Source organism: Hemibagrus wyckioides, linkage group LG07 (genome assembly GCF_019097595.1).
Source record: "Hemibagrus wyckioides isolate EC202008001 linkage group LG07, SWU_Hwy_1.0, whole genome shotgun sequence".
Taxonomy (NCBI): Eukaryota; Metazoa; Chordata; class Actinopteri; order Siluriformes; family Bagridae; genus Hemibagrus; species Hemibagrus wyckioides.
In genome coordinates, this window is record NC_080716.1 from 2,901,862 (window position 1) to 2,927,958 (window position 26,097).

The 26,097-nt window shown below is 38.7% G+C and overlaps 2 protein-coding genes across 3 annotated transcripts; both read right to left on the minus strand.

The window, feature by feature from the left end:
• Window positions 1-8,407: 8,407 nt before the first annotated feature.
• Window positions 8,408-10,807, minus strand: LOC131356222 (mucin-2-like). 2 transcript variants are annotated; one of them, XM_058395150.1, is made up of 3 exons: window positions 10,679-10,807; window positions 10,358-10,469; window positions 8,408-10,211 (listed from the first exon to the last, which is right to left on the minus strand). In XM_058395150.1, the coding sequence occupies exons 1-3, from the start codon at window positions 10,740-10,742 to the stop codon at window positions 9,257-9,259; spliced, it is 1,131 nt and encodes a 376-aa protein (XP_058251133.1). In that variant the 5' UTR covers window positions 10,743-10,807; the 3' UTR covers window positions 8,408-9,256. The 2 variants fall into 2 exon arrangements, with proteins under 2 accessions (XP_058251133.1, XP_058251132.1); XM_058395149.1 differs by having other exon boundaries at window positions 10,358-10,472; window positions 10,679-10,782.
• Window positions 10,808-15,697: 4,890 nt separating this feature from the next.
• Window positions 15,698-17,257, minus strand: LOC131356472 (uncharacterized). Its single transcript, XM_058395526.1, has 3 exons — window positions 17,158-17,257; window positions 16,837-16,948; window positions 15,698-16,690 (listed from the first exon to the last, which is right to left on the minus strand). The coding sequence occupies exons 1-3, from the start codon at window positions 17,219-17,221 to the stop codon at window positions 16,099-16,101; spliced, it is 768 nt and encodes a 255-aa protein (XP_058251509.1). The 5' UTR covers window positions 17,222-17,257; the 3' UTR covers window positions 15,698-16,098.
• Window positions 17,258-26,097: the final 8,840 nt, after the last annotated feature.

Here is a 26,097-nt window from a genome sequence, read left to right on the forward strand (position 1 = left end):
AAACAATCCCGTTATTGCCAACAGTGCGGTTAAATTTGGCCTCGGAGCAGAACCTTGGTGAGAACATTTTTTCTTTATGAAAAAGAAAAGTATATAAATATTTATCAAAGGACAAGGGTGTGTTTTGAGATTTGAAGTGGGTGTGGCCTAAACCAGAAGGGGTGTGGTTGGAGAATTCCACTTATTATTTTTGTTTCTACCTACCAACAATATTTTATAACTATTTCATTTGTTCTATTTCCCCAAACTATAATATATTAAACTAGTAGATCAATTTAAACTCACCCCAGACCAGGCAGTTACTAAGGGTGAAAATGCTGTAAATGCAAGCTGAGTATAAAATATGGCCTTTCTTTGTGCTGTAAGCTTCATATATTTTGTCTTGCCTCTTTATTTTGCATCAATATTTCAAACACATCCAGTTACACTTGAGGAGGTTTTAGAACTTTGTCGTAAATAAATTTGAGGTTAAAAGGATCCTGGAAATGTCATCTTTTTACAATTCAAAATCTTACTTTGTACTCACAGGATCTCAGAGTTTGGTGATACGTTTCGGCAGATAAGGGCTTCGAATTCGGTTAATGGGGTTAGCAGCGCTAGAAAACTGTAGAGGTGTAGAGCCATTAGGGCACAGTGTGAGTGAGTGAGTGAGTGAAGCTCCCCCACATTATCAAACCCTTAATTAGATCAGAGCTAGGTCTGATGTAGCACCTCATCCCTTCTATTCTCTCTCTGTTTCTTTCTCTCTATTGCTAGGTGTCTGCTCACTACATTTGCTCCTTAATTTATAAACACATCCATCTTTCTGCATGCTTATTGCATTATCTGTGGCAGCGGGACTGATCACAACCGGTCACACGCCTCGGGTTTTTACTAAGTTCTCTGTACGTGGGAGTAATAATAAAATATTTGAGCATAATACCAAAAATCTTTAAGAGATGCTGAAATGATCAAAATAGTTAGATTTTATTGATTAAAGCAGTCGCTTATCGCACACAAGATGCCTTAAAACTGTCCTTATGTAAATAAAATAAAATGCAATACATACATATTCATATACATATATATATATATATATATATATATATATATATGTTTTAATATTTAATATTTCTTAAAATTGTTTGTTTTTTTTATAGCTTGTTTTTATAGCTATTAGTCTCTTGTTGCTATAGTAACCGTAAACTGCTAGTATTAATAATAAACAGATACCAAAAAGAAAAAAAAAAGTACCCAATTTAATGCTATTTTTGGAAGGAGTCTCCAGTTCTACTGTAATAGACATTATTCTTAGAACGTTATGCTAGAAAGGGAGTTAAAGTAAAAGTCTTGTTAAGAAGTTGAACAGGGAATGGCATAACAACAAGATAAAAGAGAAAGTCATATTAGCAGACAAGTCACATTGACAGAACTTTGCTAAAAAAAGAAAAAGAAAAAAGAAGCCTTTCGTTTAGCCCTAGGTTAACTGGACGCTCCCCAATCCTGACCTCGCTGGAGAGAAAGTATTCCAAGACCGAATAACCTCTAGGATCTCCTGCGGTGCCTACAGGACACAATTACAGCTAGTGTTTCCAAACACACTGGGGCCTCTTTTTCAAAAGAGCTGCCTTTGATTCTGGCCTGGTTTGACCCTTTGGAGTCTGACAAGAGGGAGAGAAAGTGACAGATTTTTCAATGAAAGTATTTTATAGGCTTTAACAATGCATTGTTTATCAATTAGATCAAAGCTACATAGTTGACTAATGTAAAAAAAAATCTGTAGGTTCAATATTAAAAAAGCTCAAGATCGAGCTTGAGGGCTTTGTGGTTAGCATATCCATGTTGTTCATGTGTACGTGTAATCTGGTTGTGTTTTTGGCTATTCCTAGAGTTCTAGTCTTGCAAAATTCACTAGAGAATCTGGCAAAAACTGCCTACTGTCTTTACATCACACATAACAAACCACAAACAGCCTGTAAAAACACAAAAACTCAAGCTTCCTAAGATTCCTGGTCTAACCAATCATCTCTGGTTTTCCCAAGTTCTGGACACTACACATAGGATCAAAAACCAAACCTAGCTATTTTTAATCTAGAATTTTCTGTAAATGACTCATGATTCATAGCTAATCAGACCACATAGTAATAGATTCGGATTAATCAACAGAATCTTTTTAAACGTTTCTTCTGGTCTTAGTCAAGCTCTTCAAATTATTTCTAGCCATAAACCACTCACTAACGGTTAAGTGTTAAAAGTTAACTGTTCTCACTAGTCATTAATTTTAGCTACTTATCAGGAAGGAATTTTATGGCAACAATTAGCAGCTGCAGCAAAATGACAGAATATCTAGTTCAAAAAAAGTACCAGAGATTTTTCTTGATCTAACAAGATGCAAGTTTTCTATTAAGCCGTTTGAGCTCCGACAGATTTTTCCAGTAAAAGAAAATAAACGTACCCCAGCTGTTCCAGCTATTCTGCATTTCCTCTAGCGATAAGCAATTGTGATTGAATATGCATATCTGCTTGTAGCATGAATAGTAAGCTGAAGGGAAAGAAGCAGAATCCTTTCTGCATGGGTTAAGTCTCTCAGCATGTATGACCCATGAAACCTGGAGCAACCTCACAGACAGCTTATTGATTGCAAGTCATTCGGTCTTTGTGGTTTCTGCTGCATGTTTAAGGAAGATCCTGAGAGAAGCACTGGTCCTGTTTTGTGAAAATGGGGCATTTTTGGTAAATATTGTTTCTCCTGACAGAAAATATCACCATATCAGAAATGAAAGTCCCTGTTTAGGTTCATTCTGTAACAGAAAAATCTTTTTTTTTCCACACAGACACCACATTATCTTGTTTGAGACAATATCTCAAGACAATTTCATTTTTATCTTGTACAGTCTTTACACATTTGCTTTATAAACTGGCCCACTGTGGCTCAGAGCTGATCAGCCTTCAAGATTCTGAAGCTTGTGGCCAGAAACTAGGACTAGGTGATGCTGAAACTAGGCCTGTGTGACGCTTCATCCGATGTGTTATGTATATGTCGGTATTTTGAAACTGCTGCTTGTGCAACGTTACAGGAAAGCAGAATCAGGTTTGAGAATTTGACGCTACTGTGGTAGAAATAAAAACCTCAGTAAATGATAGGGAACAAAAAGTGTTATTTTGCAGCCAGAGAATTTTAAGGAGAGATGAGTCAGGTAGGAAAATAGAGAGAAACAGACTTAACAGGTAGTTTAAGGTCCCATGTGGCTGACCACACAGATATCTTGATAAAGGAATGAAAAAGAAATAGAATCTGGGGATTAGGGGGTAAAAAGAACCCCACAAAGCTTTACAGATCAGTGGATGGGAAAAGGTCTGAGTATTGATTTTGCGAGAGGTGCTATTGTGGCATATGGAAACAAGGCAGGTATTTTTTTTGGTTTGTGATGGCAAAGATGACCTTCTTTGGCTCCTATGAGATGAAATGACTGGCTCAGTAAGCTTGGAAAGCAGAGCATGGAGGCTAGCACTATCAAAGACAAAAAAAAGGGTGAAGCCGGACCCTGTATTGAATTTAATAAAGAAGCAAAAAAGGAGAAAGAGCGTTTGTCAGATCAGACAGGATTGACAGGTCTTGCTCTCAGAAAGCCTCATTTGTACAGAGGTGCTCACTCAGTGTGGAATTCTATATGTCTGTTGTCATCCAGATCAGATGGAGTGAATAATGACTAATACCACTGTGTTGCTTTAAAAAACACAAACACAATGTGTAGCTGGAAGTCAGCTAATGATTATACACCTCACTGCGACTGGAAGAAATTCATATGGTTGATGATTACCCATGCTACCTGGAAGTCACTTGATAGCTACTTCATTAACATGATTCTTATTAGAGTCTTCAGAATACACCTCTTCTTAAAAGGGCCCTGAATTTGTTAGCAGATATAACAAAAACAAGCAACCATGAAGACCAAGGAGTCATCAAAACAATTCCAGGGCAAAATTCTGGAAAAAATCAAATAACTAATCAAGGTTTGAGGCTAAGGGAAATTGTCAACATGATGCTTCCACCACCATGCTGTTTATTGAGGCTTATTGTTACACATATTGGCTATACACATTTTCTGAATATTGCCCATCCAATGCTATGTCCATTAGTCTTAAAACTATGTCTGTTAGTCTTGAAACCATTCATTACATTGCAGTGACCTTAGCAGGTTGGTGGCATGGTATGTGTAGGGTATGCTTTCATTACTCATTCCAACTCAGACCCACTCATTCATTTCTTCAAAGCGAATTGCAAAATACAGCCCCAGTGCCATGTGAGCAAATCCTCAATTTACCAGAGCAGACAGGACGTGGTATTGATTAGGGGAGGGGAAAATCCATTATCGTAGGCTATTCTTAATCCCGTCTCCAAAGGATGCCACTCTCATTGACCAAAGCAGGACAGATTGACTAGAGGAAGTAAAGCCATGCAAAAGAAATTCCCAGAGCTTGCTTAAAGTAAGCTAGCTCTGTCTTAAAGTAAGAGGTCATCATAAGTGGCTTGAAAAGCAGGATACCCTACCAATAAAGTGATTAGTTCCATTTATGCTCATTTTTGACAGGAAGTCTTCACCACCACCACCTCCACCCCCAACAAATTTTACAAACTTATTTTGCCCCTAATTTGGAATGGAATGCCTGGACTTTGCCAGAGTTTGACATTTATAATGGCAGTGAATTAGGGAGGCAGCTTGGCCTTAAACACTTTAATTATGTTAATAAGCTGAACTTCCTAAGCTCCAGGAGTAACCTTACACTCCAAAATGAAATGAATGTAATGAAAGTAATGACACACTCTGAATAAAGATAGATGCTAAATTAAAAGGTTGTTATGTTGTCATGCTACACTGGGTAATAGAGCTGAAATTATGAAATGTAGACTATGTAGGAAAGCACTCCAAACATCCTAGAATCAGGGTTATTCTCAAACCTCTCTCACTGGTACATGTACCAAGGATTGTGGACACCTATACCTCATAGCCAAATGTGGGTCTTCACCCAAATTTAACACAAAAATTGGAAGACAGGAAATCTCCATCACTGGAACTAATGGGCCCAAACCTTTGGGACGAACTGGATTGCTAACTGTACCCAAGTCCTCATCAGTCCCTAACCTTGCTAATGCTCTTGTGGCTAAAAGATCACAGGTAAATCCCTGCAGCCACACTCCAAAATCTAGTGGAAAGCCTTCCCAGATCATTATAACAACAAAGCCAGGGACTAAATCTAAAATTGGATGTTAAACAAGCTCATATAAATGTGTCCACAAATGTTTGGCCATTTGGGGTATATCCCAGATCGAGGCTTTAAAATGCCTCCTACATATCACCATACATAAGATATTATTGATTCCTGTTCCTTACATGTGATAGACATTTCGCACAGCCACCTTGCCTTTCATCTCAGGTGTAAGGTGTCCTAGTCATTACAAAGCGCCAAGACCTCCATATGGATTGCAGAGCAGGGACAAAGCCCAGGTCGCTCGGCATACAGCTCACGTCCTCGATCTGGATCCTCCATGCAAATGAGATTGGCCTTTTCACTAATCATAAGTCCCATTAGAAGCTGAGCTGGCCATTATTATTGCATTTGCGCATCACTTTCGGCAGCCCGAGTGCAAACACGGTCTCCTGGCTCACTCCTGTCAATCAAATGTGACCTCTTCTTGTAGGACTTTTGACCCTGGAGCTGGATTTCCACTCAGATAACTTGAGGAAAATGTCTGTTCTGTTAACATAGCTTAAAAAATGGAAATACTAACCATAGTTAAATTGTAAGGATAAATTGTTGTAATAGTGAAATGTCGTTAGTCATCGGGCTGATGCAGCTCTTCGACTGTCCTTGTCTGATGCAGGTGGGTCACTGAATGTAATCTGCCAGTGTCACACATTATCGATTCCCTCCCAGCTTCTCTGGCTAAGAGAAGAGTTCTCTATTAGATCTTTGTGCTATATGTACAGTATATCTATATAGTTTGATGCGGGACATGGACAATATGGTATATTCTTTTTCTTCAGTGAGCAATCTAATTTAATTATGTGCAAAATCATCTACAATCCCTTGAATTATACTGATTACAGATACTGTGCACAGGCCAGGAGGGGGCGATCTGATACAACCTTGACTATTTGCAGCGACTGACTAGTGTGAAATTGCTTCTCAAGTCAGCCATAAAATGACATTGTGAGCACTTAACCTATAAATAACATGCGATTACCGACCATTAATGGGCAGAAGACAGGGGACTTGATCAAATCTCAAGAGTGACTGAGTGAGAATCTGATTCTGGAAGGTGATAGTACTGCTGGGTTTTACACTAAAATGACCAGATTCATGAAGAGTAATGACTATTTAAGATAAGCAAAGACATGGAATACGCATGATCTTGTTTTTAACCCCTTAAACAGCAAATGCTGTGGAGGTATTAGATTTTGTTAACCAAGTCACAGACCCATAACTCTTATTTATATGTATTTTGTGCTCTATTTGTTTTGACGTGTGCACCACCACCTCCTGGAGCAGAAGGGGGATTGGGAGCTGAGCTGCTCAGGTCTTTCTTATCAATAATGTGTTATATTATCATATTTCACAGACGAGCAGGCCAGAAAAGGTAATTACCAGCTCCGTGCTATTAAGCCTGGTTTTTATTTTCCTCGTTTTCGCCTGGCCGGCTCGGGTAGAGGGCGGTCGGCATTTATTTCCCGTCTAGAGATTTATGAATGGCCTAGCCCCGCTCAGCCAAGCCATGAAAAAATAGAAAAGAAAAAAGAAAATTGCAGAAGGGGGGCAATGGCATCGTGTGTCAGAGCACGCACGAGACAGAATTACTGCTGAAGCCAGTAAACATTCATGCGTTTCTGTGAGAAAATTTAACAGAGGTGACAGAAAGGAATAATAACTTCATGGCCTTTTTTGTTCATGGAATAAATACAGCCTTGCCTTTCACTCACCCGGGGATTATAGAGTTCTATACATGAGAAATGAAGGCATGGTAAGATCTTGCCATGAGAAAGATATCATATAAATCAGTGAAATTGTTTTTTTGTTTTGTTTTATCGGCCTCTTTGTTCTAAATCTGAATAAAAGTAATTTGCTTACTTATCAAAGGCAGTGTTGAGTTAGATAACATTGCAGGCTTTTTGTTTGTCTGGTAAGAAGGCTATTTGTGAATGGTGCTTGGACCCCGTACATTGCTTCTTGTTGCCTCATTTTTATTATTATTAGTAGTAGTAGTGGATGTAGTAGAATTTTTTTTTTTAATTTTATTTTAGTTTATTGTCTTAAGGGTTTTACAATGTGTTCTATATCTTAAAAAAAACACACACCGAGTAACAACAACAATTGGGTCGATATTGCAGGATACGAGGCCAGAGTATTGATTGCCATTTCCTGCAATGTTGCCTCCAATCACAAACTTTATTAAGAATCTAATCTCGAACTGCCATGGAATTAGTGACCCGGCTGATGTGAAGGAAAGATTCCTAACAAAAATCAAAGCCTCCTGTGCTGTGCGTTCGACTTTTCCATGCTGCTTTAGCGCTTCGCTCTGGGTTTGGCTAAGTAGCATGCTTCAGAAGCTATTATGCTCTGAAAAGGAGGCCTCAGTCTTACAGTGAGTGTGGAAAGACAGTAAGAATCAGGCGGGATTGTATTAAGGGTTTGTTGTCTTCTGAGTGAATTCCCTATTTCCTGGGCACTTCCCCAGTCTTCCTGTGAATTACAAATAACTACACTGTGACATCACTATCATCAAATCTTGCTAGATTTTATTTTAATAACATCTGTAGAGTCACTAAGTTGGGATATGCTAAGATATTTCCAAAATGCTGTACATTTATAAGTTATGTTCATCCATCCATTTCCTGAACCACTTATGACCCTCATATACAGGGTCACAGAGAACCTAAAGCCCATCCCAGGGGACTCAAAGCAGGAGACAGACACACCATTACACACTCATTAGGGACAATTTAAAGATGCCACTCATGCCTTTGGACTGGGGGAGGAAATCAGAGTACCTGGAAGCACAGGGAGAATGTCTGGAAACGCAGGATGGAGGCAGGAATCAGACCCCCAACCCCGGAGTTGCGGGGCAAAAGTACTACCCACTACCCACATCCCAGTCTCATTTACTTTATTGGAATATCCCACACTCAAACAATGTAGGTGAGCTTACCAAGACTGCCACAGTTGACACAATCTTTAGTTGGTGGCTTTCACATAGGTCTTCTGCATAATCAGAGCTCATAAATTTTATACAGGGCCCCGCATAATAAGACGATGTATGAGATTAGAAGTGCCGGGAGTGAAATACCAGGTTAATGGCTTTTCCTTTGGCTGAGTGTGCCCCCTTGTGGTGTAGAAATTCCTAAAAACAATAGTCATGCAAGATAACATCTTAAAGTATATGTGCTTTAATGAGATAAACTGATACTCTAAATGGAAGCATAAATATTGTAATCCATGTAATAAATATCATAGCATATATTAATCAAGAAGTGACTTTACGTTACATCAATGTCACAGTATTATCGCACATCAGAGCAATGGTTCAACAGAGATAGAACACTCTATTGCTCCAGATCACAATGGATGTAAAAAGTGAAACAAACAAACAAAAAAATACATATAGCATAAAAATGACATATCTAGGATTGCTGGGAATGTATACATACATTCAAATACATATATATATATATATATATATATATATATATATATATATGTATATATATATATATATATATATGTATATATATATATATGTATATATAGGCACTCGAGTGGTGGGATCGAGTGGTGGGATCAGCTTCCCCAGGATAGCTTTACTAAGCACCCAAATGAGAACAAAATAAAAAACATGGAAAATTAAAATTAACCTCTACTAGGACTAGCTTCTTTGAATTTCTTCGAGTTTTAGGTTTAATTCTTCAAGCATGACCTTGAAGTCTACAAAGCATTTCTTTAAGGAGCTCTGGATAATGAGATTTGCCAAATAATCTAATCTGAATGCATCTGTAAATTTTGTACAGTTTGAAACCTGGCATGAACGTCACTGCGGAATACAGATCATGGCCATGTCAATGTATCAAAAGTTTAAAAAGTAGTCCTAGTGGTACCGATCTGACGCAGAATGAGTCAATGCGGAAAGTGCGTGCCTATGGCAGAGGGCGAAGAATAACCGCAAGATTTTTTGGTAATCTCCAAGTGCAAAAGATTCTAAACCTTTAACTCCACAGACTTTTGCTTAACCTTCTATGCATCCTGGACTCATTTGTACTCTCCTCAGTCCTTGCTTACGTTTCTTTAACAAGCGTTTGATTATCCATGATGTGTTCTTGCCTTTTTTATGCTTATCTAGGTTCTTGGTCACAAGCGGTGGGCAGCGTTGTCTCCGTGATGTAACATTACTTTTCTGTTCTGGTCTTTTCGTGGTTGATGTTCCTTTAGGTGTTGTTGTGGTCACTCTGGTTTCTGCTGTTGTAGCCAAGATGATTTCAGTTCCATGTGTGTTCCTTTGCTTAATGGTCACTTTTTGCTTTGATGTTGTCCCATGCTGTGGCTTTCTGGTATTCCCAGGAAGTTTTTTGGTTGAGGATGTTGTCCTGGTCATGGAAGTTGTCTTTGTTTCAGGCGTAACTCTCTCCCTTTCTGTAATGGTCGTAATTTGCCTTGTCGTCCAGTGTTGTGGTTTTCTGGTATTCCTTGGCGATTCTTCGGTCGAGGCTGTATGAGTGATGTAAGTTGCTGGTCGTTCCCGTGTGATTGATGTACTTACAGTTGTTGTCGTGGTCACTGGCCTTTCTGTGGTCATGGCCATCGTTGTAACAGTCGTCTTGATATCAGTTATCAATGGTGTACTGTCCATTATAGTAGTCATCTTTGTTGTCGTCTTCACTGTCGGAATTTGCATTGTTGTCCTTTGAGGCGGCTTCTCAGTCGGTTGTTTGGTTGAAAAACTATTGGTGTATGTTGTTGGCTCCCATGTGGATGATGGTACTTTAGATGTTGTCATGGTAACTGTGATGTCTGTAGTTGTTCCAGGTGAAAATGTGCTTCTAGTGGTATCTTTCATGGTTGCAGAAGATGGTGGGGTTTTTGGTGCTTTTGTTGTATTTCTAATATTTATTATCTTTATGGCACGCTTGGCCCAAAGTCTCTCTGGATCAGAACACCTGGTTCTGTTGTTTATTAAAAGAAACCTGTAAAATGACATGTTAGCCATTAGTGATTACATTATATTGTGCACATTGTAAATTTCTTCATACTCTTTTACATATACTACTAAAGATAAAAACAAGAAAGAATCATCTTTCAGTATAAAAAAAGATTAATTTATTTTACTTGCCTTACAGCTCCTATATAACATGGTGGATTTTCAAGTACATAGCTCACGATTTCTTCAGCTTTGATTGGCGTTGTGTCCTTTTCTGTACAACATGATATTGAGGGTCCATTTCCTACTGGAGAAAAAAATCAATTAGATTTCATTTGAACAATAACTCTAACACATTACCCTTAAACATTGCAATATTATGCACTTTCTCTTTCTGAACCTGTGTGACCACTACATACTCTATATGTCACACAGCATAAAGGAAACTGAGGCTTAAACCACAGTGCTCACTTCTGAACTAAACTAAGAAGAGAACATTTTTTAAAATATCACCTGTACAAACACCAACGGTACACATCATGACCAAAAGACTGCCGACAAAGTAATTCAGCTTCATCTTGTCCTCTTGCACTCCCTCACATACACTGTACAAACTTCTTTTGACCCAGAAAAGTATAGAGAAAAGAGAGGGAGGTCTTAACCCACTACACTAGCAGCCCCTTCCCCACCCCCCATTGTCACCTAGACCCTACTTACACCACACAGGAAAATATGAGAGCTCATTGGAAACTAGTAATTCTACTACGAGAAAGACCCTTGAAGTGGAATATTAGGGGTGATGGGAGTGGAATACTAGGGGTAATAAGGAAACTTAATGCTATTGTCACAGTTAAACATGCTTTAACCTCATTCTATTTCATTCATAGTAAAATACCTAAGCAAGGATATAACTTGGAATACAAGACTAAATTAACTATTTAAATAAATCCATTGAACATGGTTCATAATAAGGGTTTCTTGTCCTAATTATTCTTTTTTTAATGTCTTTTAAAATATCTCTCTTACAGTCGCTTGTCGTTCTGTACTGTCAGCTAGACTGATATTCTTATATGATATGAAGTTGTGTGGCTGGTAATCCTTGTTCATAAAAGAAATCAGAGTGGAATAGAGAGAGCTGACAAGTTGTGTGTCCTGAGATGCTTTTCTGCTCACCGCAGGAATCAGTGTTTCCGGGCCTGCTGTGTGTGTCATTTCTAGGAGAGCAGCTGTCTCTGAAATCTTTGGCTCACCTGGCACCATCAACCACACCAAGCAAAAAGACACGGAGATTAGATTTATTTCTCATTAAATGTGAACTGCATGACTTCATTGTATGCATTGAGCTGCTGCCACATGGTTGTAATTAACTGAACTGTCATTACTAATTACCTGCTAGTTACTTACTAATTGCCTTCTTTTATTAATTTATCACCTTTTTTATCTGTTTGTATGGATGCTGTGGAATCCTTTTCTACTCTACATTTTCTGCTTTATGCTGGTGATGAGGTTTTAATAAATAAAATGTAATGAACACCATTCTATGTACTTTTTTTGGATTTTTTTTTTTAATGAAAGCCTGCACACTACAATAGCTGTGATAGCTGTGTGTAAAAGCAATAGTGATACTTTGCTTATGTGGAAACTCCAACCGCTTTTTTCAGCTTTTCAGTTCACACCTACACCATGGTATATTCCCCCAAAACACTAAGACAATGAGGCTGAGGCTTGATACATTATGCCTTTTCATTAAAAATAACTAGTAAAAATCTAATTTAGTGAAGAATACAAATAAATAATGAGGTACAACAATGCCATATGTTAGTATGTATGCTACACATAATAGTTTCCCAAATTGTTGAAACCCAGGGAATGTTTACAGAAGAACAAAAAATAGGTGTCATTTTTGAGCAAAAACACCAAAATGGATGTTCATGTACACTGAAAAAAGTAGACCACAGTGACTAGCATCTGCACTTTACTTCAAACGGAAGCCACATTAAGGTTGCAAGCAGCATTGTAGACCCTTGATACTGATAGGTGACATGTTTTTTTTTTAGCATGGTTACTAAGCACCCCACTGGGACACAAAAGCATGCATCAGTCACCTACTCATACAGAGGAGACTTTATCTCTTAATCTGAATCTCAGTTCATTTCCCATTTACTAAAATCTCGGAAAGCTAAGTATAGAATACATTGATTGTATGCAAAAGTGAATCAGCCAAGACAAAGTAGCCTACATGCTTTCAGGATTGTCAACAGATAATATTAAACTTAAAAGCTAGATTTACAGTCAGTTTAACTATGTAGCTAACGTAGCTACGCAGTTCTAGCTAGTCAGGCTATGCTAGCAGTAGCTTGCTGGCAATTATTAGCAGCTAACTGCCAAAATTAGCTAATCACAACTGAGGTTTTTCTGTAGAACTTCTGTAGAACCCCATTAGTTCTTGTATTGTTTTGTTTTTTTTTGTTCCCCTATATTCCATGTTTCTTCACTTTGTGGTAGTAGACATGAGCATAGTAGACAAGTGTGATTGGCTAAATTAAAATTTTGCTTACTTTGAAAGCATGTACTTTTAATGTGGGTATCCTCAAGGGTTCACCTTTGACCTAATTTTCATAAAATTAGCATTTTTTAGATTTGTATTTTGGGTTCTAAGTTAATCATAATAATGTTTTGGTCAACATGACACATGGTCTTTACCAAAGCACATCTATAAACAGTATAAATGTTTCAAGCATGTTTGCATAAGTGCAAAAATGTGCAACATTGGACAAGATCCAGGGGGTTTTCCTACCAGCTGGATATCCACAGCAATGGACCCATATTTGCTCCATAAAATGACTGATAGACCAAAAGTTTTGTAACCAAAATAGGAAACCAGACTGTTTATAAGTGGTTGTCGAGTGCAGAAGATACCTGATAATATTGCCTATAATATTATAGGCAAGATTATTTCACATAAGCTTAAAACCCTTCTGAATACATGGGCACTGTTGGCTAGTCTGGTTCTGATTAGACCATAAAGGGACCAAAAAGCATGGCTAATTTTGGTCTCTGGATTGACATGGATGGCTGTGGCTTTGCAAACTAACAAAAATCAGGATGATGCCAAGTTTAACTACCAATGGGGTCATAAGCCAAATTAATAACTGTGTCAATATCCTTCTTAAAGACATATTCATTGGCACCATGGAAGTCAGTGGTCTCTCTGGACTACAATTTTTTGACTACAATTGTGTACGGTTCCATAGTTGACCCATGACCTCAAGCATCTACAAGGAGATGGAAGATGTCAGGAGTTGAGGATGTTGGAGGTCAAAGAACAGTTTAATGCCCTTAATGGCAGGTGAGTGTGACCACTTTGTCTCAGTGTTCAAGATGGAACCAGGATGTGGGCAGATGTTAGAATTGCTTTCAGATTTTGAAACTCTGGCCCTGTCACCCAGGTTCCTGGCCCTTATCACCCAGGTTTCTTCTTTAGACCATCAGGAAAATCAGGCCATTTCTTTCCATAGAGGACATTCAAGTATTAGTTAAGTTCTGTACTGATTTTTTTCAGCAACTAAATCTAAAATGAGGCTGCTCAACCTCCCTAGGTTCTCCACATCACCCATTTGCTGCATCCCTCCACTGGATTCCTCTAGATGCCCCCTCAAATGTTAAAGCAATAACACTTGCATGGAATAGTAAAGACCCTCATCAAACCCTGCACTGCATCAAATTTTCCTACAAGCCTCTAGCACCACATGACTCGACCTACTGTCCCTCCAGATACAAGGAAAACATGATTCAAGGCTCTTCTCGGTAGTCGAATGAACTTCCCTTGTCAGCCTGAATGTCTTAGTCACTGGCTGTTTCAAAGGAAAGGATGAGGCCGACTTTTCACTAAAAGCACTGAAATAAGGCCTGATTTTAAAATTTCTAATTAACTTGATCAAGTTTTGGTGATCAGCTTGGTGGTATTCTTATTTGTCGTATTAAATAAATGTCATATTATCTACATAATTGCGCTAACAGGTATGTAAGTTGATCTGAACAGAAAAAAGGGTCTGATGAAATGCTCTACACAAGAAAGTCAGCTTACCACCTGTGCTAATGGTTGCTGCTATTTTTAAACTTTAGTTAGGTTTAGATGAAGAAACCACATGTGTAGAGCATTGACGTTTTAAAGGGAGGAAGCAGCATTGAGGTGGCATGTTGTGCTGCAGATGGGCAATAAACAGAAATGACTTGATGCATTGCTTGATGCTCTTGCAACTTAGACACTTAGTAGGATACAGTATGCCCACAAAAAGCATGGTCAGCTCGTCTAGTAGACACACAAACTCCTTGGAAAATGAAGCCAAACAGATAGCACAAAGTCAATTACTTCTCGCTGCAAAAGCAGTGCAGTCAGATCGCTGAAGATCGGACTGATGATAGAGCACTACACTTTCAACAACAAAGGAAACAGCTACTGTTTTCTATATATGTGTTTTGGCCAAGTCACATGATACATAATGATTCTTGCAACATGTATATATATGTATATATATACCTTTATGGATATGTATATGTATATATATATCTTTATGGAGGTATTGATAGGTGAGTACATTTGTGTTGTGCATTGAAAAAAACATAGGGTTTACTTATTCTTATTTCACAAATGTTGTATATTTTTCTCACCATTTGTAAAGCATAATAAAAAACAATACATATGAACTTTGCACTATAGAATTGTAACCATTTTCTGGTGGATTAAGGAGCTTTTGCAAGGACTCAGCACTCAGAGGGTTTTCAATTTGAAAGTTTGAAACTTGTTACATTTTATTTTACATTATGAATACATAATGGGAATACATTGGGATGTTATTTCATTTTTTTAAACAAAAGAAGGCCATGCCATAATTCAAAAATCTCAAGAATAAAACAAAACAAAAGAAAAAGGCAGGATGAATACCTAAATAACCAAGGAGTGATTTTTTTTAAACCTGAATTTGATTATTTAATTTAAGAATTAAATTTGTAATTAAAAGAATTCCCATAAATGTTAAAAAATCAGATTTAAATAGTTTAATCTGTTGATACACTGTATGCAATGTGTCTAAAGCAAACTATCCTAATTATGTAAGTCTTAAAACCCACTTTGATATAAAAATTCTCAGGTTTAAATAAATGTAGACATTTGTGGACACAAAAAAAAACAAAAAAAACCAGAACAAATATAGGGCAAACATTTGAAGAATCATTTAATGTGCTATTTTTTATATGTTAATGTGTCAGTGTCAAGAATGCTGGCATAGTGCCCTTGTCTGTGGCCTGAAGTGTGTTCTTGGGAACTGAGTCCACAGATGGTGTTCACCTGTTGACATGTTTTTGGTGTTCTGTGAAAGTGTGTTGATTTTCCGAGAAGATCCCATCATCAGTGATGTATAATTGTACAGCATGCTGTTAGTCAGTGTTGACATAGTGATTTTGGTCCAATAACTGTTTTCACATAACATTGATACCATTGAGAATGGATATGTTTTGTACACTAAGAACCACAGCAGTAGCAGTCTGCTGGATATATTTGATTTTTATTGACCATTTCTTTGTACTGCAGTATTGAAGACAGCAGTTTAAATATAAATGATTGAATAAAAATGACTAAAATCATATGTATTGCATTTTTTTTATTCGTTTTGCAATTTCAAATTAAATTTGCTGGATTAAATATTTCTTCTTGTGACAGTAAAATTTAGCGAATAACATACACACACGAGCAATTCTTACTCGTTTTAGTCACACGTTTGTTGGCTTGATCTTGACATATATAAGCACTGCGTTATATTTATATTCTCTGCGTAAAACATTCTGTTCAAACATTAAAAGGCTAATTTACAAATGTACACACTTTTCAGTAAAGATACAAAACCATGTGACTAAAAACAACAAATAAATTTAAGCTAATCATAGTAACAGAACCATGTTTCTTCTGTCTCTGACTGCAGACAAAAACGTTCAGTCGAGTGGAGAGCTTCCCTTTCCTTCTCTGCAATTTGGGATACCCCAGTTACCGTTTTTGTTTTTTTGTTGCTCTGCATTTTGGTTTTCTGAGATGATTCCAGCATCCGTGATGTATGATTGGTGTATTTTGTAGATGTTGAGCTGTCAGTCACAGTCACAGTGAAATCTGTCTCTTTAATTGTCTCTGGTGTAGGTATAGGTGTGATAGTGGATTCTCTCCAATTTCCAGTGGTCAACCTTGTAGACGTTTGTGTCGGCATATTAGTGGGTGTTCTAATGGCACTTGTTCTTTCATTAAATAATTTCTCTGTGGTGCCTGTTGTTGTTGTCCATGGTGGTAACTTGGTAGCTGTGAAGGCTGTAGGAGTCTGTGTCGTTGAGGTGGTTAGTTCCAAAGTACATGATGTGGTAGAAGATGGTGAGGTTTTTGGTGCTTTTGTTGTATTTCTAATATTTATTATCTTTATGGCACGCTTGGCCCAAAGTCTCTCTGGATCAGAACACCTGGTTCTGTTGTTTATTAAAAGAAACCTGTAAAATGACATGTTAGCCATTAGTGATTACATTTTATTCTGCACATTGCAAATTTCTTCATACTCTTTTACATATACTACTAAAGATAAAAACAAGAAAGAATCATCTTTCAGTATAAAAAAAGATTAATTTATTTTACTTGCCTTACAGCTCCTATATAACATGGTGGATTTTCAAGTACATAGCTCACGATTTCTTCAGCTTTGATTGGCGTTGTGTCCTTTTCTGTACAACATGATATTGAGGGTTCATTTGCTACTGGAGAAAAAAATCAATTAGATTTCATTTGAACAATAACTCTAACACATTACCCTTAAACATTGCAATATTATGCACTTTCTCTTTCTGAACCTGTGTGACCACTACATACTCTATATGTCACACAGCATAAAGGAAACTGAGGCTTAAACCACAGTGCTCACTTCTGAACTAAACTAAGAAGAGAACATTTTTTAAAATATCACCTGTACAAACATCAATGGTACACATCATGACCAAAAGACTGCCGACAAAGTAATTCAGCTTCATCTTGTCCTCTTGCACTCCCTCACATACACTGTACAAACTTCTTTTGACCCAGAAAAGTATAGAGAAAAGAGAGGGAGGTCTTAACCCACTACCCTAGCAGCCCCCTCCCCACCCCCCATTGTCACCTAGACCCTACTTACACCACACAGGGAAATATGAGAGCTCATTGGAAACTAGTAATTCTACTACGAGAAAGACCCTTGAAATAGTAAATTAGGGGTGATGGTAGTGGAATACTAGGGGTAATAAGGAAACTTGCTATGATATTGTCACAGTTACCATCTTGCCCTCACACATCTGGACTGTAAGGACACATATATATGAATGTTGTACATAGACTTCAGTTCAGCATTCTGCACAATCATCCCTCAGCAGCTGATTTAGAAGCTGAGCCTCCTGGGCCTGAACACCTCTCTCTGCAACTCGATCCTGGATTTCCTGACTGGGAGACCTCAGTCAGTCCGGATCGGGAACAGCATTTCCAGCACCACCACACTGAGCACTGGAGCTCCTCAGGGCTGCATGCTCAGTCCACTGCTGTTCACTCTGCTGACTCACGACTGTGCTGCAATGCACAGCTCCAACCACATCATCAAGTTCACCAATGACACGACCGTGGTGGGTCTCATCAGCAAGAACGACGAGTCAGCTTACAGAGAGGAGGTGCAGCAGCTAACAGCATGGTGTAGAGCCAACAACCTCTCCCTGAACATCGACAAGACTAAAGAGATGGTTGTTGACTTCAGGAGAGCACAGAGTGACCGTCAAGAGCACCAAATTCCTTGATGTCCATCTGGCAGAGAACTTCACCTGGTCACTCAACACCAGCTCTCCGCCTCTACTTCCTGAGGAGGCTGAGGAAAGCCCATCTCCCTCCCCCCATCCTGACTGTGTTCTACAGGGGGACCATCGAAAGCGTCCTGAGCAGCTGCATCACTGCCTGGTTTGGGAATTGCACCGTCTCGGATCGCAAGACCCTTCAGCATATATTGAGGACAGCTGAAAAGATCATTGGAGTCTCTCTTCCCTCTATCACAGACATTTACACCACACGCTGCATCCGCAAAGCTAAAAGCATTGTGGCTGACCCCACACACCCCTTACACACACTCTTACACACCCCACACACACACTCTTACACACCCCACACACCCCACACACACACTCTTACACACCCCACACACACACTCTTACACACCCCACACACCCCTCACACACACTCTTACACGCCCCACACACACACTCTTACACACCCCACACACCCCACACACACACTCTTACACACCCCACACACCCCTCACACACACTCTTACACACCCCACACACACACTCTTACACACCCCACACACCCCTCACACACACTCTTACACACCCCACACACACACTCTTACACACCCCACACACCCCTCACACACACTCTTCACCCTCCTGCCATCTGGAAAGAGGTACCGGAGCATTCGGGCCCTCACAACCAGACTGTGTAAGAGTTTCTTTCCTCAAGCCATCAGGCTCCTCAACACCCAGGACTGAACTGTACAAAACTCTCTCTCTCGCTCTCTCACTCACACACACACACACACACACACACTCTCTCTCTCTCTTTCTCTCTCTCTCTCACCTGTGTGGGGACACACACACATAACTTATATTGTTTGATACTTATTGCACTACCTCAACCCCTGTGTTTTTCATCTGCTGCTATATTTATATTTATGTTTATTTCTATTTTGCTCTACCTCAACTGCTGCTATATGTTGTCAGGCCCCAAAGTTCATCATCATCTCATTTTATTACATTTAATTTACATTTCATTGCACGTTCTTTTTCTGTTTTTTCGGTGCTAAGTGTCCTGTATTTTTGTGTTGTCTTTTTTGTACTTATTATTTCTGCACTGTCTTGTCATTGCTTTGTTTGCACCTAGCTGCACACTTTACACTTTATGTGGCTTGGACGAACTTTCGGTCCTAGCTCTGTGTTGTTCTTGTGTTTGAACTCTATGTTGTATGTTTATGTAGCACCAGGTTCTGGAGAAACGTCGTTTCATTTCACTATGTACTGCGTCAGTGTTGGAACCCAGAACCTCCCTCCGGGTGGACACTTCAGGGTGGTCCTAGAGCCTTCTCCAATTACCAATATAATCCAATAGTCTTGTAGTTCAAATTAGAAACTGCAGGAAAACAAAGAAATAAAGAACTCCTCCAGGCTTGGATGAGAAAAAGCAACTGGTTTTATTTAGAAAAAATATCACCGGAACTGGCACTCAAATACACAGATTCATGAATCGATGCAGTCAAGTACCCCCCCTTCACAAATCCCCCAGTATATATACCTTCTAGCCCAGCTGCCTAACCTTGCTGAGCTCTATTTTTCTATGGATTGTTTTGACGTTCACTAATTTTTCCCCCTGAAAAACCCCCTTTCTGTGGCCTTCATACACTCTATGGTATAAGTTTTAATATTGACACATAATGGTTGTTGATCTGTCTAAACTTCTATTAAAACCTTATTTATCCCAAAAACACATTTGTATCATTTTACCCATTACATCTTTAATTCAACATTCACCCACATGTTCCATGTATTTGATTGTTGTTCCTGTGTGGTTCATGGTGACTGGCTGGCATTTATTTAGAATTCTGAGGACTTTACCACCATTTTTATTATCACTATTTTTGCCACTATTTAGGGAGCGGACGCTATCCTTATTTTACATCAGGTTATCTGAGTAATACTGCTAATATGGTGAAGTAAAGGGGGTAAAATAGCTCTGAGTGAAGTGTAGTTTAGTTTGGTTTCCGTTGAGTTTATTTATTTATTTAGGCTAGGAGTAGGGTTAGGGTTAGCCCTAGTTGCTTTAAACCGTTTAAAGTCTATGATTTTCCATTACACTTACTCGGTGTGTTGTGTCCCTATGTTTACATTAACAACCGCCACTGCAATAATATTTTGCTGGCGCTTCAATAACATCTTCTCCAAACCCCCTCCCATCTCAGTGCCTACTGTTTTGTTCGTACTTATGCCACAAGGAGTTTTACCAACTTTCCACTTGCTATGGTAAGCTACTTTTTATTTGCATAAGACGATAAGACGTGATATAACACCTGTACATTATATAAAGGTAGTTTTAACTTTAATTTTTCTAAAATAAACACTCGAGTCAGAATCGGGTCAAATAAGACTGTTATGGTGTTCTCGCCCTTAAGCCCAAGGATTCTGAACTTCATCAACATGTTTTCTCGGTCTCAGTGGAGCCAACTCCATGATATGGTAAGATGTGCTAGCCTATGCCCTTGTGATGTTTACGCCAAAGCCAGAAAGTTCGAGAATAATAATCCACTAACGATGATTCAGCCAGTTTTGCTCATCTCTATTTTTGTGATTTTATATATATTTTTTGTCCTCTATAACTTCTATGTCTGTGTGTGTGCTAATTTTATCTATTTATCATAAGCTTACCTGTTGACTAATGATAATGGCAGGTGAAAATCATCATATGATTAAACATAACTGAATGAGTCTAATGATTAACCAATTTATCATTAATCATTATCTATGATTAAACAATTTATCTAGTAACGTCTCTTTGTTTATGTCTTAATGATTAAACCTGAATCGGATCTGTCTTAAGGATTAAAGGAGAGCATTCAAAGTTATTAGAATTAAATTAGAATTAGCATTAACCTTCCCTTACTGATTAAAATCAAACATACTTAGTGATTAGATGTAAGACAAATATACGTTTCCCACATCAGCTATATGTGGTTGAGATGACAATAAAGCTTCTTGAATCTTGAATCTTGAATCAGTTAAACATGCTTTAACCCCATTCTATTTAATTTGTAGTAAAATAAGTAAGCAAGGATATAACTTGGAAAACAAAACTAAAATAACTATTTAAATAAATCCATTGAACATGGTTCATAATGTCACAGATGCACCAACCTCAGCCACGCAACCACGCCCCCACACCCCCAATCACCCAAGTTCTAGCGCTGACACCTGCACCCAATTTCCCAATTTAGCACCCTCACGCGGCAGCGTCTGTGGCGAGTATTGTAGTTACTTTCTTAGAGACTGCTCTTCCTGCCTGTGTCCTGTTGGATTATTTGTCTATGCGTCTTCTGTTCTATTCTCCCAAGGGATTTGTTTTTGCCTTCCACCCTCAGTGCTGCAGTTCAGATTGTGTTTCTGTTATTTTGCCTAGTGCTCCTTTTTTTCCCCCCAGTTTCAGTATCTCACACCTCCTTTTTTAGTGTTTCACATTAAAAGACTGTGTTCACATACTTGCTTCTTCTCGGTCCTTATCCTTGGTGCTCTGTTACACATAATAAGGGTTTCTTGTCCTAATTATTCTTTTTTTAATGTCTTTTAAAATATCTCTCTTACAGTCGCTTGTCATTCTGTACTGTCAGCTAGACTGATATTCTTATATGATACGCTGACACAAACGTCTTCATATTAGTGGGTGTTCTCATGGCACTGGTTCTTTCATTAAATTGTTTTTTAATTTCATTTAATTGTGTGTTGTGTGTGTTTTTTGGGTTGTTCTGCTATTAAGTTTCATGATGGCTTGTTTGGCCCAAAGGTGCTCTGGATCAAAGCATATTACTCTGCCATTTTTCTAAAGAAACCTGTCAAAATTTTTGATAGATTCCAATTTATGGAAAACTGTACAAAATGTGTCATCAATGTTAAAAATCTATATAGCATACACATCAATATCAAAATAAAAATAAATTTAAGGAGTCTTACTTGCCTTACAGTTCTGATATAACATGGTGGTTGTTCATGCATATAATATTTCACAATATTTACATTGACTCTACAATGAAAACTGACTCTGACTCTGTTGGTTTCAGTGCAACATGAAGCTAGGGGTCCATTTCCTGCTGGAGAAAAGCACTACAAAATTTTAACTAAATTAAAAAAATTATTGCTTATATTTTATTCTTGCACAGACTCGCACACGTTTTCTCTAATAAATTCACGGTACCACCACACACACACTCTACAACATACAAAGCAAAGCAAACTGGATATACAGACCACAATCCTAAGTAATGAACTAATGAGCAGAAGAGACATGCTTTAAAACTCACCTGTTACCATACTGCCTGTCCATTGCGTGGTACACAGCAACACAGCAAAATAATTTAAATTAATTAATTAATTTAAAAAATTAAAAAATTATTTAAATAATTGACTAGATTATATGAGATGGTAAATGTGGTGTACATAAAGTTCTGATATATTGAGTTAAAAGATGTTTGTAGTTCATTGTTTTGTAATGACTTTTGTTGTGAACAAAGTAGATGCACGGTCACAAGAAAACTGTGGAGTGTGGAGAAAGATCTATTATACGAGGTGCATATGTAAACTTTTATCCTCAAATGTAGTTTGCGCTGTTGCTTATCTAAAAAAGACTATCCAAATGAATTCCTGCTGATATTTTAAACTTATTTAAATTCAGATCAATTTATTTCCATATGCGTAAAAATTACAGGACAAAAAAGCAAGAGAATTGTTTTAAAACTTTATTTAAAAAATGTTATTGTACCATTGAAACAGGATATATTTTCAAGACTAAGCACCACAGCAGCAATAGTTTGCTGTATTTAAAATATTTATGTTATTATCTTTTAAACACTTCATTGTACTGCAGAATTGAAAACAGGAGAATAAATATGAATTATTGAATTTAGGTTTAAATGTTTAGTCGTCACTATAAAATTAAGGAAGTTTCAAACCACACCCAAACATACACACAAAAGCGTATGCTAAAAATATTCTTTTAGTTTTAGCTTGATCATGACATATATAAGCATTGTGTTATGTTTATATTTTCTTATATAAATTTAGACTTATATACTAATTCACAAATAATCTATCCATGGGGGTCACAATCCGGCAGAAAACATTGCCAAATTTAATCATGCGAATCGTCAGTACTCTGAATTTCATCGGTCGAGGCCCGGGTTAACAACGACCGCAACTGGCGCCGGCTGTAGGTCAATGGAAATTGGTGGAAATTGGGCTACTGTTGGTCAAAGAAGTAGAGGAGGGAGGAGTGTGTGTAGACTGAGAGAGAAGAGAAAAGGAAAGAGTGTAGGACTGAGAATAGGAACTCTGAATATAGGGATAGGTGGAGAGAGATGATTCGCTGTGGAGACCCCTGAAGGGAAAAGCCAAAAGAAGAAGAAGAATATGGAATCCTGGAACTATATACTATAATCCAACTCACATTATGCAATGCAGCCTTCACAAATGTACCTCCTTTTCAGTAAAGATACAAATCCATGTGACTAAAAAAAAAAACTAATTAATTTAAGCTAATCAGTGTAACCTTACCATGTTTCTTCTGTCTCTGACTTCAGACAAAAACGTTCAGTCCAGTCGAGAGCTTCCCTTTCCTTTTCTGGGATTTGGGATACCCCAGTTGTCTTTTCTGTTTTTTTGTTGTTTTCCATTTTGGTTTTCTAAGAAGATTTCGGCATTGGTAATGTATGATTGGGGTATTTTGTAGATGTTGTGCTGTCAGTCACGGTCACTGTGAGATTTTTATTTGTCTCTGATGTAGGTTTTATAGTGGATTCTCTCACATTGCCAGTGGTCGAACTTGTAGACATTTGTGTTGGTGTATTACTGGGTGTTCTCAGAGCACTTGTTCTTTCATTAAATGATCTCTCAGTGGTGCTTGTTGTTGTTGTCCACAGTGGTATCTGTGTGGTTGTCATAGATATCACTTTGGTAGTTGGTAGATGCTCTGATCAGGGGCATCGTAAGTGGGGGGAAAAGGGTGACTGAGTGCATAGGGCCCTGGCATCAGTGGGATGTGAGGGGCCCTGGCCGCTCTGCCCTCAAAGATTCTCAAATAGTATTATAATTGTGAAATTGAGTGTATAGTGCCTGCGCTTGCATGCAATATTCTGATCCTCGCTGTTTTAGCAAGATTTGGCACACCCACACGTTTGTGTCGACACCTCCTATAGGAACAGGGTGCACACAAATGTGAATGATTTAATTGGTCATTCAAGAACAATGCCAAATGATAATTGGCTGTAAGAGAGCACCAGAGCGCGGATTCTGCAGTCAGAACTAAGCGAGCGCCGAGAGGGCAAGTCGAGACCGATGCCGCAATCCAAACAAAAGTCGGGCTACCAAAAAAGAGGGAGAGAGGAAAGGAAACAAAAACATAATGAAGGGAAACAACTTCGAAGTTAGCAATTAAAGCAATTAAAAATCTTAGCTTACTCTAAACTTTGAAATAACATGTAAAGTGTTTGAATGTGAGGCAAATTTTAAGAGATTAAATATGAAGAATAGTATTAAATCTATGTGTGTACTGTACAGTACATTACAGATTTCATGGATCTTGCTCAAAATATTAAAATGAGAAACCCTCTGTTCACCGGCCCTGTCTCAGAGAGTGCAGCAGTGGGTCCATCACAACAAGGTACTACTGCTAGTTTTTCAGCCTTTTTCACTTTTGATTATTTGATTATTTTATCAAATATTTGAATTAGAATTTTATTTGAATTAGACAGACATGCTTTGAAAGAAGGCAAAGTGGTGATTTGAGTTATATTGTGTTTATTTATTTATATTACTGATTAAAAGAATAATAATGTTCTGGACAACGAGCACAATGTCTCTTAATAAAACACAATTCAAAAAAAAAAAAATTAAGTTGTCATTTTTATCTATAAGGGGATACCTGAGGTACTTTATTTATAGCAGTGGTGTCCAATCTTATCCACAAAGGGCCGGTGTGGGTGCAGGTTTTCATTCCAACTGAGCAGAAGCCACACCAGAGTCTACTGATTAGCCAGTTGGAATCAGGTACAGTTTCTGCTTGGTTGGAATGAGAAACGTTGGTCCTGCACCCACACCGGCCCTTTCTGGATAAGATTGGACACCCCTGATTTATAGTATAAAGTCACAGCGGTAGGCAAAGTCAATCCTGGAGAGCCGCTGTCCTGTAGATTTTAGCTTCAACACTAAGACTGTCAGGGGTGGCAGGTGAGGACCCAAATGCAGAACACAGTCCGAGTTCAAAACTTAGAGTCTTTATTAAGAACGGCACAAAAATGGCAGAGTTCTCAAAAGAAACTGAAAAACCAGGATACAGCAGGCTGGTAGAATCAGTAAAGGAAACAACCACCTACAGTCCAATAATCCACAATCCAGAGAACAGGTTAAACGTAGGACAGGCAGAGTCATTGATTGAAGGAAGGCAGAGACAAACCAGGCAGACAGGAACTGAAGAAAAGGGCAGGATGCTGTCTCAGAAGCTCAAGGCTGACTGAAGAGACCATCTGGCAAGGAGCATGGACTGCTCGCTAGCTTATATAGGACAGAGTAGCATAAAATGGCGGAAACTGGAAATGAGATCGCGAAACCGGAAGTTGCGTCCCGGAACCGGAAGTAGCAACATGGAACCCGGAAATGCATGCCTGACAGTAACAGGGCCTCCATCAATGACCCGGGCGGGAGGAGGGGGTCTGGTGGAGGGAACCAGCGAACAGGCTCGGACAGGCTTGAGTCTGGAGACATGGAACGTAGGGTGGATGCGAAGGGCCCGGGGAAGCTTGCAGATCCCGAGTGGACAGCCAAACCCGTTGGCCAACATGGTAAGGGGGTGCCGGGTGGCGCTTACGATTGGCCCATCGAGCATAGCTTTTGGATGAGCGGAGAAGCACTAAGCGGGTCCTCCTCCAGACCCATCGACACCGTTTAACCAGAGCGAGGGCAGAGGGAACCGAGGCCTCTAATTCTTGGGAAGAGAACAGAGGTGGTTGATAGCCGTAAGCGGCCTGGAAAGGGGAGAGGCCTGTGGCTGCCGAGGGAAGAGAGTTGTGGGCATATTCGACCCAAAT